At 38.1% G+C, this 16,379-nt stretch overlaps 1 protein-coding gene across 3 annotated transcripts in view; it reads right to left on the bottom strand.

Annotated features, from left to right (window-relative positions):
* Positions 1 to 16,379, bottom strand: part of pde4ba (phosphodiesterase 4B, cAMP-specific a) — a 169,849-nt gene that overhangs the window by 10,722 nt on the left and 142,748 nt on the right. For all 3 annotated transcript variants that reach the window (XM_024278666.2, XM_024278667.2, XM_024278668.2), the window contains one exon: positions 7,419 to 7,531. In XM_024278666.2, coding sequence (XP_024134434.1) covers positions 7,419 to 7,531 — 113 coding nt within the window. The remainder of the gene's footprint in view (positions 1 to 7,418; positions 7,532 to 16,379) is intronic.

Raw genomic sequence — 16,379 nt, 5'->3', positions numbered from 1 at the left:
GACACGTAGAGCTGAGCTCCTCCATTCAGACGTGATCGCATCAGACAGCTCAGTGTGCAGGGCAGCCAGGCACACAGGTAGGCATGGAGGCAGAGTCTCCCCCCGACACGAGACCCAGATTAAGCCCTCCTTACCTCTGCTGTCTCACGAACACCATCTTTTCTCTCAAAATTCATCATCCCCTAACTTACCTTTAAGATCCTTGATTTCATTTTAAGCTCAAAATAATACTGATACATTCTAGATGAAATAAATATATGAACCCCATCAGGACACGTGACATAATATGTTGAATTCAATGCTAAAATCTCAAGTCTCCTTTCTCTTCCTTGAAGATTTCACCAGACTAAAGTTGCACCTCACCACCACTAGTGGGCGCACTGTAATCATTCTGCTCCTGAGAGACCATGACAATGTCAGGAGGGTGTTACTATTCAAAAACTTGTTAAAAACTTTGTTTCCCTAAAAGATAAATTTCTGCTTTTATAATATATATATATATATATATATATATATATATTTTTACCAATTTGAATTTTAAAGCAAGAAAAAAAACTTAATAATACTGTAAAGTTTCTCAGTTAACTTTAATATTTTCATAATTTTTAGAGGATTTATTAGATACGTTTAGGAAACTTTTATAAATTTACTGAATATTTCCTAGTTACTTAAATTTTTTTTGCGTTATCAAATGATGACATTCATTGGAGCAACTATTATTTTTGACCCCATAATATGACATCAGGAACATTTCTTATGTATTAACTATTTTCTGTTAGATAAAGGTGCTGCCATCTGAAAGAACAAAACCACCTCTCACGTCCTTTGACATACACAGAGCATGTTTTTTTAATATATCCCTGTATCTTTAAATCTATACCTTATAGCAGAAAAAAATTAAAGAATAGAATGAGCAGAATGGCTTTGTAGACAGATGCGTTTCCATTCATATAGTTGATAAAAAGGGTGTTTGTAGCACCTTTTGGTTTGAAATAAATGATCAGAACTGCTAGATTATCTTAAAAAAATAAATTAAAATATAATACCAAACAGTATAGAAAATATTACTTTAAAAGTACAAAAAATGTATTTCTAACAACAAAAAAACATGTATATAATGATGGATCAAACTTTACACAACAACTACCCTCCTTTCCTGTTCACCTGAAGTGACCTGAGTCAAAAATGTGAACAGCTTCAAGATTTGTCATTAAACTTAGGAGTTCTAGTTTAAATTTGTCTTGGCTTCCTGTTTTTTTCAGTTTAGCAAACTGGATTTCTTCAGTTTAGGAAACACATCTGCTTTAGACAAACACGCAAACTTCGTTTTTCTTAGAACTGTTATGTTCCATGTGCATTTTTTTTCCCCAAAATGTACACACTTCCACCTAATTTTGCCACCTACATACATTACTTAACAAGAAAAGAACCAACACACCACAAAACATTTGTCCTTTCCTGACTAGAAAGACAACTATTTTCATTTAATTCCATCTTTTTAAAAGTTCATAGATTAATAAAACAACCAAACAACCCGCAGAAAACGTAGAGTTGTGATCACTTCTGAATTTAATTCAAGATTGATTGTGAAGATGCGATTGTGTCTATTTTTTTTTTCCTCAGTTTTTCATTTTTTATCAACAGATGGCCAAAATCCACAGATGAAGTTTGCAGTTCTGACTGGCTCTTTGTGCAAACATAAAACCTTCTGTATAAACTGATAAAAATAATAGTAAATACCTCAAAAAATACTTTTTGGGGGGTTTTAAAAATAATACAACTATGATTCCCAATGGATGATTTAAAAATGAAAAAGTGGAAAATTGAGAGGAAAAAAAACAAAAAAACTCACCTTTTTCCAAAAGTTAAGCTTTCCCGGTTTCTTGTCTTTTCTATCAAAACAGCAGGCACCCATTATTTCTGAGAGTAGACTGCAGAGCAGACCGGGGCTTCTGTTCGGTAAGGAGTCAAAGTCTGACTACAGCATGAGTGAAAGAAGCAAGTCTGGGCTCTCTGACGCTAAGAAAACGCCACTGCTCTAGTGACTCACTTTGGGAAGTGAGATCTGACTCGGCTTTACCTCACCCCCTGTGCATGAGGCTGAATGTGTCTGAGTGTTGTGTGTGTTGATAGAGATCTGCTTCATACACACTCCCTCTTGGGGGTAGACCCGCCTCTTGCCTCTGCTCTTCTCTCGCCGGCTGCAGCTGGCAGTCACAGCCCTATTTTTCTGCTAAAATCTCACAGATCACTGGGATGAATAGATTTTCTTTGGATGAGTTGTGGCTTTCCCATAAAAACAAAAACAAAAAAAAAGTCTGATGAGGTCAAACCATCGCAAGAGATCAGATTTGGGCTCCTCAGGTTTGCAGCTACAGTCTCAAAGCTCCCTCTGTTCACAGAGCAGACATGTCCAGCATCCAGGTGCACTTTACAGCTCAGTCTCTGTAAACAGCCACAACTTCTGTAAAGACTTTTGAAACCAAAAATCAGTTCTGAGTTTTGCAAACACTTTGGGCGGACGTAACATGACATCACACTGTTAAGAAATGAGGGAGTTTTCTTTATGACTTCTCCATTGATCGTAATTAAGAGAATATGTGTGAACCTTAAATGATTTGTCCGTCTTTATATCCTGTTTCACAAAACGATGTGATCATTGCACACTCCCAGCTCCAAAGACAGATTAAGAGCAGAGAGGCTTCAAAAAGGCTCCTTCAACTCTGCCGCATAAAGAATCACAGTGATGATGACTAACAGACTATGTACCGATGTCATCTTTTTCATTCAATTTCAGATCATTTCATAACAAAAATGAAATTAACAGGTAAATATTGTACACTGCAAAAACTGAATCATCAAGTGAAAAGAAAAACAACCCTTTTTTTGTAAAAATATAATTTTTTGCTTATTTAATATATAAAATCTGCCAGTGAGGTGAGCATGTTTGACTTATTTCTAAGGTGCCTCTTTTTTTGTGGTGTATCCAACGCAAAGTCTGTCTCATAAACAAACAAATATGAGATGGCAGTTTATCTCTATGTTTAAAAACTGCAACAAGAGAAGCTGATTAAGAACATGCAATGCACCGTGATCCATCCATATCAGCCATGCATTACACACGAGCCAGTCACGTAGGACAAGTGCACAGCAGCAGATCTGGCGCTTCACCTTGGAGCCGATTCTTGTCCTCATGTTTCATACTCTAGAAAGACTTGAATTACTTTTCTTTTTTTTTTTTCCCCTCATCATCTTCAATACATTCCATGTACAAGGGTCACATTCTCCCATCGACAGGCTCTTGTTAACAGAGCCAGGCAGGGAGCCCACATAACAGAGAAGCTGCATTTGTATTATGTTTCGGGTTACTGTAAAAACAAGGACACGGCTAAGATAGGGGTGGGATTAACCTGCTCAGACACACGGCGACATACGTTCTCCACCTCACGTAGATACAATCAGGGCAGGCACGCCACACAAACATGTTAGACTGAGGTTATTATTGTTTTACCCACACATGCTGACGTGTAAAGGCCCATTCATTGCCTCCACAAAGTCACAGCTATGGGACAAAAGACATAATACACAACCGGCACGTCGGGCCACCTGATATCCTGCACTGTCAACAATCCGAGTTTCAGGCTCTTCGATATTTTCCCTACAGCTCAGTTTTCAAGATTCTAAAGAAATTGGATTGATCTAAAATGTTTCCAGTGTTTCAACGTAAACCATTAAAAAAACTAAATTTCTTATTATTACAAATGGTCTTTTAATTATAATTAGGCTGTTTTTAGTCAATTAAAAAAAGTCATTTTCAAGGACATAGGTTCTGCAAAGCCAAAGGAGTTCATTTGAAATTTGCCTGCCACTATTTCCCATCATCCATTTGTTTACACTCTCTAACGCTAGTTTACAGCCCTCAAGACTCTAACCAAACATTACGTAGTGCAGCCAACACGTTCTCATTCCCAACATGTCACATTGTGACGCATGGTTAAGGACCCTTCACAACACTTTTGGATGTTTTGGGTGTCCCCATCTCATTGTGCTTTGACATTCCAATTAAGTCAACCCCTAAACGGTACCAGGACATGGACCAAGTTAGGGTTAGGGTAACGGGACCCAGCCAGCCAGGCCAAGTGGGCCCCATATGGTTTGAAAGTGGGCAGAAAAAGATTGGGTTTGTCCACAGTTTCTGTGGTGGCCCCACCTGCGTTTGCCACATTGACTTTAGTAGGGACTTATTGGGTAGCCAGCCACCCGGTGGACAGCGTAATGTGGTAGTAATTCTTTGGTAGCAAGCTTGTGAACTCCACTGAAGCATCCTAGTAAGGTCCACTGTAGAATGCTAATGAGCTCTACTGTAGCGAGCACCTCTGTATTGAGCTAGCAAACTCCAGTAGCAAGTTAGCAAGCTCTGCTGTCCACCAGGAGGCTGAATAGCATAGCGAGCCTAAACACTCAGTGTCCACTTAAGCCAACGTGGGCCAAATACAAGAGGGGCCACCACGTAAACTGTGGACAAACCCATTTGTCGGTCCATGTCCAGTTCAACAAAACGACCGGATCCACGATTAAACTGGAACAGCCACCATGTCAAAAAACTAAGAGTTGGGGACACCCAAAACCTCAAAAAGTAATGCAGAGGGGTCCTTAAAGGCTAACCAAACCCTAAATCAACGTTTTTTTAGCTTTGACCTCTAGAAATGGGGCTTTAAAATGCTGTCTGTTGGTCATTCGCACATTTTTGACAAATTAAAATAAACTTAAAAATATAGTAAAAAAAAAAAAAAAAGTCTGTGTGCTGCCCCCTTCAGGTTGAATTGAGGTATTACAATAAAACTTTGTGATTGATGTAAGTTTCAGAAGTCTTACGTCATTATCTGCAGCTCCAGTAATGATAACAGTCCTGGCCCCAAGCCCCACCCCTCGGACTGGATTTTCAAATTTGGGCTGTGGGTGGAGTTATCCTCCAACTTCCCTGTTTGGTTACCCTTTAACCATGCGTCAATATGTGACGACTTGGGGATGAGAATGTTATGGCACAACAGAGAGTTTGTGGTCCTCCAATCTGCAGCTTCTACATCACAAGTTAAACTGTTGTCAAACAGCAGCAATGATTTAAATAAAGAAATACTCAGAAATACAGCTTATTTTCTTTATGTTCCCTATCATGAGAAAATGCCCCAAGAACATGTTAAAAACACAATTTTTATTACTTCAAATTTTATCGGATTTGTTTATCTAAACTAGCATGAATTACATAATCAAAAGAGATGAAGGATAGATAACATTACTATCAGCTGTCTGTTTTATGCATGTGTGATTGCGCCAGAATGGACCCACTGGTATCAGACTACTCTGTGATTCAGTATCATCATGTGTCTGAACTGAGAGCAGTCCCGCTGACTGTCAGCAGCGAATACGTCTGAGCATGACGACAGTAATGGGATAAACAACCATTAACAATCCTAATGGCCATGATGGGACGTCCATTGTCATCTGAATGGAGTGCAGGGGGTCAGGAAGGAAACGGGGAAGAGAAGAGCAGAGTCACTCTGTCGGGCGGCTGCAAGGATCCCTCACACACTCAAACTCTCCCTTCACAAACAGACGTCGTCCCGCTTTGTTTCAGTTTATTGTTTTTTAACCCCATGTGGGATTTCTTGTATCCTGTTGCTCATTTTTATGAGAAATGCGCTTTTTCTGACGTTCGTGTTGGAGATTTTTTCCAAATTCCATTATATACAATTGATAGAGCAGTGGTTGAAAATCAACAACCAAAAAAAAAAAGTCAGACAAATATAAAAAGATGAAACACACATTTTACTAACCGTTTCACTGATTAGTTTTATACAGTTTTTCTTGTGGCTGACCACAACCCTTAGGGAATAATCGTTCACTGCAAATAATCCTTTGATAACACACTAAACTATGACTCATAATTTTTTTTTTCATGTTTAAAATCTAGCAATTTATATCTATATTAAAATAAATGCCTGGCAGTTAGTGTTTTTTTTTAACTGCATCTTTACCAAAGTTTATATCACCAATCATTCGTTTTGCCAAAAATGACAATTAAAGTGGAACATTTGCATAAATGCTTCTCATTTAATTTCATATATATATATATGACAGCAAAAAGGGAAATCGATGGACGGTGGTGAGGTTTTAAATGCTAAGAGAGGAATTGTCAGTCTGTGGGAGTATCATAGAAATAGAAAACCCTAATAAACAACAGCACATCACAACAGTTTCTTCACAAAAAGCTGCATTTGTGTTTGGTGCTTCCAAAATCTTGACATAACTGTGTTGAAATAATCCAGATTATGTCAAGCCAGCACTATATTTCACAATAAGCTCCAAATTTACAGGCAGTGTCCACAAGGTGACATAGTTAAAGTCCCACTCAGATCACCTTTTGATTGACATATTCAAAAAGCGGTCCCCATGGTCTTTTAATTGTGATTATGCAGTTCTTAGCCAAAATTAAAAAAAGACTCAAAAAATTAAAAACGGAAATTTGACCACTGGCGCAGAGTCATCCCACCCCCACTTCCCATCATTAAATTCGTTTACCAACTCTCCCGCTAACTTAGAGTTTTTCACATCTCCAACCCAACATTAGCAGAGCAACAAAAATGGCGAGCAGAATTGGAGCTATCCAGTCGTACAGTTTAGCGGCAGATTCCAGCTCAAAAGACCTACATGGATGTAATTGTCAACACGGGAGCTTGTAGCCTACAGATTATAGTTTATACATACAGCTATCATCGTCATCAAACAGCATTTTTTGTCGGCTCCTGATTCACAATAACTTAAATAAAGAAAGTCAGATATGCAATTTTGAGCTTACTTTCATCATATATGTATGTCCTCCATTATCAGAACAAGTTAAAAATACCAAAAACACAATTTTGAGTCAAGATTGTTCAGTCAAGATGCAAACTCAGCAGAAACCTAAATAAATTTGGTTATGTTCAAATAAAGCAAAAATGGACCCAGAGTCCAAGTCAAACAAGACCATAATAATTATATTATTAACTTATAATTGTTGTTGTTATTATTATTTATTGCAGAATAATGCAAGCAGCTTTAAAAGTTCATCAATGCTGACTGAAGCCATCTTTGTTTAAGCAGACTCCTTCTGCTCAGAGTGCTGCACAGGTTCAGACCTGACAGAACGCTTTGCTTAGGTCAAGCTGAGTTCAGAGACAGTATCTTCAGTTTTTGCATGCTGCTGTTTGATTGTTTATTATGCTCTAAGATGAATGCTCTCTGCAGAATTCCTCCCTTCTTAGAGCTAATAGAGCAAAACTTTCTCCACAAACAACAAAGAAAAAGCTTTCAAAATTTTTCCCCAAAACTCTGTACCGGACTCTTGATTGTAACAGAGAAACAAACGTGGCTCCCCTTACCTTGTTTGAGGCCATGTCACTGACAGAGCGATACGTCTGGATGGTTTCCAGCTGGTCCAGACACCAGTCCAGCTCCTCCATCGTCTCCACGGCCAGTTTCTGGTACGCCTCATCTGTCAAACAACCGGCACACAGAGACGCGCGGTCAGAGCAGACGGTGCACATGGAGCCCGGGCAGCATCCAAACACAGATCCCGCTGGAGGTTTCTACAGCTGCGGGGGGCACCCGACTACACCACTCTCTCATCGTGATACTCTTGCAGCTTGCAGCTGTCACTCCAGCGGAGGGAAGGTGGGACCTGACCTTGCTCTGTTTGACACACACTAAACCTTTCTCCGTGCATGTGATCATGCCACCTCCTTTCCTCTCTTCCATGGGTTTAGGCATTTACATTCAGTCAGCCCCCCACACAGGAACTTAAAAAAAACAAAACACCGCTTTGCAGCATACAGATGCACTTTACCCCAGCTCACTTTAAATGCAAACATTTTGGTGAAATCAAAATTTGATTAAGGTCACATGCACTCAAAATGTAACTGAGTGTATTTACTGTTGATGTTTTTCATAGTTTGCAATAAATAGAAATCTTTAGAGAAAATGACATAGTAGGTGTGGGTACTTAGCAAAATGGTCATGCTATTTTAAAAAGCTGCTGCAAACATGTTTGGTAGTGGAATACTAAAATACATAAATGACAAACAGATAAACCCACTCTGTCCATTTTAACTGCTGTCATTACTAAACTTTAACCATTTTCTATATAAATTTTCGCTTTTGTGAAAATTTTGTTTGAGAAAAATAGTAAAAAATATCGATCTTAATTTTTTTTTCATTTATTTTTTATCCTAAAAACATTTTGAGACCATGTATTCCTTTTGTGAAATACTATATGCTTTTAGACCCATGTTTTCTTGGATTTAGGGGTGAGGAAAAAGATCACAAAAACAAACAATAAGAATAATGAAGACAAACATTTCTTTAAATCTATTTGATCTCCATTAAAATATGATCCACAACTATACAGACATGGGTCTAATGGCCAAACAAAACATGAAAAATGTTCCTAAACATTTAAAATCTGCTTCCTCTGATTCTTAATCCAAACCAGCACATTTTGTTTGGCTCTTATTTTGAAAAACACCTGTAATTGTTCATGGTTAGCTGTAGCTCATGTCAGAGAATTAACCCAACCACACACATGTGCCGCCAGCATTGTGTGTACTCTGGGTCTCCTAGCTGCAGTGTAAAACATGGCAGAAGGGCTGCACTGTGGCGACCTTAGCGTAGCCACGTAGAATGTGTCCTCTGCTTTGATCTCCTCTCCATCAAAGACGCGAGCCTGTTTGCTCTTCTAAACATGAGAGGCACCTGGCGCTCGGCCCATATCCTTCGCTCACTCTGATCAGGAAAAGAAAGAGGCGTGTGTTCGCCCCGGAGCAGCTTCCATATATGCAACAAGTGCGACCACACAAGGACACTTTGAAACCGGGGACTCAATTTAACACATCATCAAAGGACTTGTTAAATATCATCTTTTAGCTCAAAACTGAACCTCATTTCTAGATGCAATTTGAATTGAAATACCTGAAACAAGAGTTTATCTTTTCTTTGATTAAATGTTTTTGTTTTACAAATTTGATGTCAATGCATTGATAAAGCAAAAATATATTCAAAAAATCAATTAAGTCTTCATTAAAAACACTTGAGTGAACATCAATGGATAGGTAATCTTTTAGAAAAGCTGAGGAAATACACATACATAGACTGGACAGATATTGCTGTCAGTCACCCACAGGATTCCAAAAAGGCTAAAAAAGTAGCCTAACACAGAGTTAGCTCCACCCACCTTTACTCTGTGGCATAAATCTCCAAGTAGCTAAACAGATCAAAGGGTTGGGTTGACTCCACCCATGGCTCCACCCACCTATCATTAATAACTAGCCTTAATAATGGAAAAAAAGTGAAATCTAATCAAATTAAAATAATCTATCTTATGTTAATAATGAAATAATAAGACCTACCTCCCTCAATTTGTAATACCAGTAAACAAAAAAGAAAAACTAAACTTGAAAAATGTTTTTGAAACTAGATTGAATGAGTTTATTTCTTAAGTAAAATTGATAAAACACTCTCCTCTGAAACCTATCCCGGTGGTTAACGGAGGTACTGCAGCCATTCGTACAAGTAGGCTTGGATTAAGCACCAAAACAGGGGGTGGGGACTTGAAAGGTACACATGCAAGAAAATGTACAAAAGTAGAGATAAAATCTAAAAATATTTATTTTTTTCTGTCAATGGACTGTTAAATGTTTAGGTCCAAAGCAAAAGGTTCCTTTGGGTTTATTTTAATTTAAGCAAAACACGTTATAATGCACATGAAAGTTGATAGTTTACATTAAAATGTTGAGTGGCTGCAGACTAAATTGTAAGCTTAGTGTTTGGCTCGATGGCATGCTAGGCTTACTTAAGCTCTATGTTTAGGGTAACTACTTGTTACACCATTGCATACATGTGTGTGAGTGCTTGGAATAAACACCACAAGAATGTGATTTCGAAACGGTTTCAAGACTTTTAAATGTGCTGCTTTTGAGCTTTTCCAACATTTTTAAGGTGAATTTCTTTCTTTTTTTTTTTTTCAAAGAACTCAGCAGGCCTTTTACCCAGAAACAGGTTTCAGTGAATTTTCCAAAAAGCAAGAAAAATGCTTATTTTTTCTACCCTCTGATCCTTTGTTCTAATGTGGTTCTTGAGCTGTGGCTCTTTGGTTATTATGTGCAAAAGTAAGAAAGAAAATGATCATATTTATACCTGTTTTGGGGTTTTACATCTTTGGACGAGCCCAATTATGAAACCCACTGCTTACACATGGTGAGTCATTTCAATGGAAACGTCCTTGTAAATAAATCCTTTGCTTGAATTCCATTCTAAATTCTGACGTTTTTAGTGGTTTCTGAGAAATGATGGGAGTTTAGGCCACATTCCAATACTAACCTGAAAACTGTTGTCTAAGCAAACTTTTTTTTCAGTTTCAGTTTAGACTATGGGTGTATATATGATGTTGAGCCACACAAGTGCTAGACAAGGGTTTGTGGCAGTGGGACTGTTAACAGAAAAAGACCTTGAACACCTTGAAGTAATTTTATTTGAAATCCCAGGTTGCATCTTTAACTTTATCTGGGTCCCAATTACTGCTAAGACCCATTTCTAGATATGTGTGTCAGGTTTATTCAGCAACAACGATATGGAACAGTTTGATCCAACCAGTCGCCTGATAGCTAGTTAGAATATGGCCTTCGTCACATGCACTGCTGTGGATTTTTGGATTTCCTGTGCCCCTATAAGGTCATAGACAGGTGCAGTCACGTCTTAAAAGAAGTGCAGGTGTTATAGTTTCCTTGATGCTAATGCTAGAGGTGTATCCTGAGGGATTTGCAAAGATAGTCTAAGCTAAACTCTCTTATGATGCACATGTCGTACAGTGCCTTAACGCCACACTCTAATTGTTAAGAAAGATGTGCAAACTTGTTCCTTACTAACGTTTTACAGGCACCAAGTTCCTGTAAAATTGTCTAATTGTCAAATTTCCTTATTTCTAACAGTCGGGCGTCCAATAAGCACACACTTATCACTTGAACAGCACTAATGGGCTTCCTGCACAGTGCACAGAATTCAGTGGGGTAAAAAAAAGATGAAAAATGTGTAAGACACACCTGTGCCTCACCTACTTCCCCCTTACTAACCATTATGTGTTGCTCAAGCGTTCATTACATCTTGATACCCATAGAACGGCCAGAGAAAAAAAATGTGCATGAACATTTTCACTTTTCAGGCTAACGGTCTGCTGAGGCTTTTTACAATCTTAAAAAATTGACAGATTTGCCCATTTTTCCCCCGTAGACAGCCCCTATCCACCCGTAAGGGCAGATGCTACAAAGGTTAAAGACATTGTCAACACAGCACGTTTTTGTTTTCTATTTGAGTGGATTAATATAGTTACCATACATTGTCTGACAGTTAGTATGTTTGTTATTCAGATTTCCCATCAGCAAATCAGCTTTCACTAAGTCACACAGGTGGTTTAGCACAGAGTTTTACCCTGGATGAACCCTCTTACAACCATGTATTATATCTGGGCTGGGGACTGGCTCAGGGAGACCCAGACATAGGTCCCCTTGTGGCTACAAAGCAGGGATAGGAACCTCCAGGCCTCAAGGTCCACATTTCTGCATGTATTCCAACGTATCCTGCTCTGGTATGTTCTAATTGGCTGGACACACCTGAACCAGCTTGGATATCTGGAAATCATGCAGACACAGTGGCCCTCGAGGCCTGGAGTTGGCTATCCCTGCTATACAGTTAGACAATAGCATGAAGGATTAAGCTCATTGCTTAAATCCAGGTTTTCCAGTCTACAGCTGATTCAAAAGTCCACCAATTTGTAAAAAATAAAATAAACTTAAGTTTTTAAAGGTACTTAATAACTTTTCAACTTTTTCTAAAGGGCACAATGTAAAAAAAACAGCAGATCTACGATAGATTTTTGACCATTGAGGTTATTTACACATCACTCCAAAATGTTCAACTACTTAGAAGGAAATGAACTGATTTACTGTTGGGAATAAACTAAATGTGCAGTAGCATTGCCTTAAGTAGCTCCACTCACAAAATCCTTGATTATGGCCAACAAAAAAAAGTGAATAAAAATCAAATTTTACTGCCTCGCTTCTTAATAGAAACTAAAACCCTGCTGCTTGTTGTTTATGGACAAAGGAAAATCCATTCAAAAGCCAAAAGTCTAGCTCACACACGCAAACACTGAAGCTACAGCAGACGGGGGATTTCCACCATCTCCAGCCCCTGACACAAGGACCTAATTGATCAGCACTCAGACCCAGAGTGAGTGTCCCACGGGGGCAGACAGGAAACACACCCATACACATGTACAGTCCACAACAGTGCACTCACACACACCAGTGCACACACATTAGCTAAAAGATCTTTGTTACTGTATTCAAACATAAACATCCACGCGTGTAGACTGTTTTCATGCTTGGCGGTGGAGCCAGCAGGCTTCAGAGGCAGGGAGGGTTAGGAGGTCTGTGAGGTCAAAACACTCCATCTCTGTTCAAACATTGAGTCCTTTTCATGCAAAATGAAGCATCGGTGGTCTGATCTGTCTGCTGAAGCTGTCAGGCATTCAGACTTCAACTGAAGATGACAGCGAGGCCAGTTATTTGTGCAAAATGAGCTTGTTGAGCAATAAATCCAATAAAGTACGTCACTAAAATCCTTCGTTGTCTCACAGTGTGTCAACTTTTGTGTTTGAATGACATCAGTACACAAAAAACAATCAAAATGATCCCTTTTATTTTTTTAAAGTTAAGTTCTGTTACAGTGTTGGAGTTTAACTGTACCGCAAATATTATTTTGGCTAAGTAAATAAGGAAAAATAATATTAACTAATTGAGCCATGACACAAACAGGTTCCAATGACTAATAGCAACTAGGACATGATTTTATATATTTTCTTTCCAATTATATTTCTATCAATTGTAAAACTCCTGCATTGATATCCCAGCATTCCTTAGTTTACACGCTCTCCCACTAGCTTATAGCCCCCCACAACCACAAGCTAACATTAACATAGCAATAAAAAAATTGAGCATTATTGGAGCTATCCAGCCATACAGTATTCAGCCAGATTGCATCTCAGACGAGGAAAACAAAGATGTTAATCTATTTGTCTGTAAGCGAATGCATCAAAATTGTAGAGGAGCGAGAAGACTTGTTGCATCACAAACTGGAGTTTTTTCAGGCGGCGGGTTTTTATATTCTCCTGATCCATTACGAATTGAAAAAAAAATCTGTTTAATTATTTTATGTGTCCTCCATTATAAGAAAAAAGCTAAAAGAATATGTAAAAAAATGTAATTAGAGTAGGTCTTTATATTTTCGACATTTGTGCTTTATGCAAAAAGCTAGGCTAAACTGTATTACATTTAATTCAATAGGCATAAAACTAAATTCTTTTAATGAAAAACAGAGACAAAGCACCTGATGTAAATTCCAGATCAGACATTAATTTCATAACTGACTAAGCATCCACCTGGTTTTGGCTACAGACAAATCCACAGCTAGTACTGTTACACAAAAATAAAATCTGAAAAAAATTAAGTTGATTTAGAATTTTTAATATTGAGCTCAGAATTATTTTGTTGCAGCTGGGCCAGACAGTTATAAAACATATTTTGTTTATGAACAATTTACCCCAGACGTGAGTTCATAGCCGAGTGTTTGATTGTGATGCAGCTGCATCCGTTAAACTCCCATGAGGATGAAGACTGCTTCCTGTTTGTGATGTGACGGGTAAAGCACCAAAGCTGTGGGAGATGACAGCAAAAATGTTTGTTGGGATGATTTGACCAACGTAAAAAATAAAAATGTAAAAAATACACACACTCGTAAATCTTGAGGGAAGCTAGATTAGTCAGGGGCAGCCTCTCTGTTAACCATCCGCCTCACTAATTCCTGTTTCAACTTTACTGACATGCCTCAGCATTTAGGCTTTTAGGGTTGACCAGCAGACCGCGCACACGAATAATACCCGAATTGTGACGTTGCTGTCTTGGCATGAGCGTCTGTGAGAGGAAGCCATTCTTACTCGCATCTGCCGCTTTACAAGAAACAGAGAATGGTTTGATGTGAAACTCTTCGTGTGGTTACACAACCCTTTCTAACAAACACCAGAGATATGGCAGTCTGGTGCAGAGCTGATTTTAAAATATTACCAACTCAAAGACCGAGGAGGAGGGCTTTGTGTGTAAACCTGTCAATAGAAACCTGCATGTAAGAAAATTCTGAGAAGCAATGAAAACGTCATCAAGACCCCACATTTGAGCAGAGTGGATTTATCTGATGGTGTGATGCAGTTGTCAGGTCAGATGGTATCAGGATTTTGTTTCCTTCTTGTTGAGAATTAAAATGTTTTTGCCGAAAAAAGTGATTTTTTTTGTGCTTCTGTGGAGCTTCGACAGCCTAATGTGTTGCTGTTGGATGTGCTGGTGACTTTTTCCAATTTCTCCAAAAGCAGAAGTGTGTTTCGTTGAGGATGCTGACTCACACACATAAATTGCTGCTGCCTTACAATAACCTCCTGTTTTTACATCTATTCCTGTTATTTCAAAGCAATTAAGCAATCAGGTTTTCAGTGAAGAAATTAGAACAAATCTGTATTCATTTTTATGCCCGGTTCAATATTACTATATCTCCTTAATCGTTCAAAATCGCTAATAGAACCTCATATGTACCTGTGTGAAAACAAAAAATATGGAGCAAAATTAACTATGTTTATAAAACAATTTCAAACAAATAAGAATGTATGTTACTGCGGTAATAAAAATGCATTCCAGGAAATGACTGCAAAACTTTCGCAAGCAACCCTCTGAGCAGCATCATGAGGAAGTTTGACACATCAATCATTCAGATTCACATTGCATCTGACTGGCTTGCACAGTTTATCACTACTCCTGACCAAATAACAAAAAAAAAAGGTCTTTGACAAGATCACATTAGAAATGATGTGCGCAGGCCTTTTTAACCCCCTCCTCAGAACTAATGTCTTTTTCTCCGTGGAGATTGTTTCTTATCTTTCTGCGAAAGTGTTTTGACTGACTCACCATAAAGTTTACGCACAAAGTAAAAGAAGTGACTCTGAATTGTTTGGAGAAAAAAAAAAAAAAAGTCAAAATCTTACCAATGAAATCAGTCTTATTTTATGACAAAGTAGCTTAATAAGTTTGACATCTTCACAGATAATAACTCACTGTTATGAGGAACATGACTTGTTTTTAAGCAAATTTAGAAATAGTGAATTGTTTATTGTATCAAGTGAAACTAGCAAAAGAAATAAGATCTTAAACAAGTAAGATTTCGATTTTACTAGGGGAGTAATAATTCATTCATTCAATTCATATCATAATTTGTGGTTACTGATATGATTCATAGTCAATATTGGTTCATTTTGGACAATCCGATTCACTGACTTAAAATATAAATTGATTTATCAATTATTCATTACACCCTTGTTTTTAAACTGGTGAGGTGGCTTAAACACAACAAGATACTTTTGGAAACAAATAGGGATACATTTCTCCAATTAAATTCTTTGAATGTTTTTTAATATGTCAATTTTTAACAACAAAAGTTGATTTTCTTTTTTGTTTGTTTTTGTCCTTTCAATATAAACTGCTTTTAATTCATGGCTTTGAGTCTAACTAGAGAACAGTTTTTTTTCCATCTTTTAGCTGTCTTTGTTTAGTGCTCAAATCAATTAAGTAGAAAAAGTGAACTGTACAATCGAACCCTGATGTGGTTTGCTACAGCGTAAGTGCACAGGCTGTAGATCAAATCAAATATAAGATGAATTCTCAGCATAATTCATACATTGTTGAAAAGATATAAAACCCGCATCAGAAATCCATAAAAGTGCAAACCATCGTAAGGCTAGATATCCAGTTCCCCTATTAGCGTTTCTTTATATGCAGTTTCATGTAGTCGCAGATTTTTTTCAGTCATGTGACTCTTCCGGTTCATCACAAAAACTCAAGACGCTTGTATGAAACGTTTGTGTCTGAAGGAGGTGCTGCTCTGCTGAGGAGTATCTCCACTCCTGAAAGGGGGCGGAGATACAGAAGAGCATGCTCCCCCCTCTCTCTCCATGCAAGGGCATGGAGAAATGGCATCAGCTGACTCAGAAACGGCAAAAAAAAAAAAAAAAAAATCCTGATTTGTTGAAGATAATAGAGGGTAATTATCATCTGGAGCGGCTGTTTATCTTGGATGAAACTGGCCTCTTCTGGAAGAATATACCCTAATTGACTTATTTGATGAAGAAGGAAGCACACGCTCCTGGTTTGAGAGACAGAGTGACAATCCTTATCTGCGTCATAAAGTATGCTGCC

Source organism: Oryzias melastigma, linkage group LG4, assembly GCF_002922805.2.
Source record: "Oryzias melastigma strain HK-1 linkage group LG4, ASM292280v2, whole genome shotgun sequence".
Lineage (NCBI taxonomy): Eukaryota > Metazoa > Chordata > Actinopteri > Beloniformes > Adrianichthyidae > Oryzias > Oryzias melastigma.
This window is presented reverse-complemented; position numbering and strand designations above follow the sequence as displayed.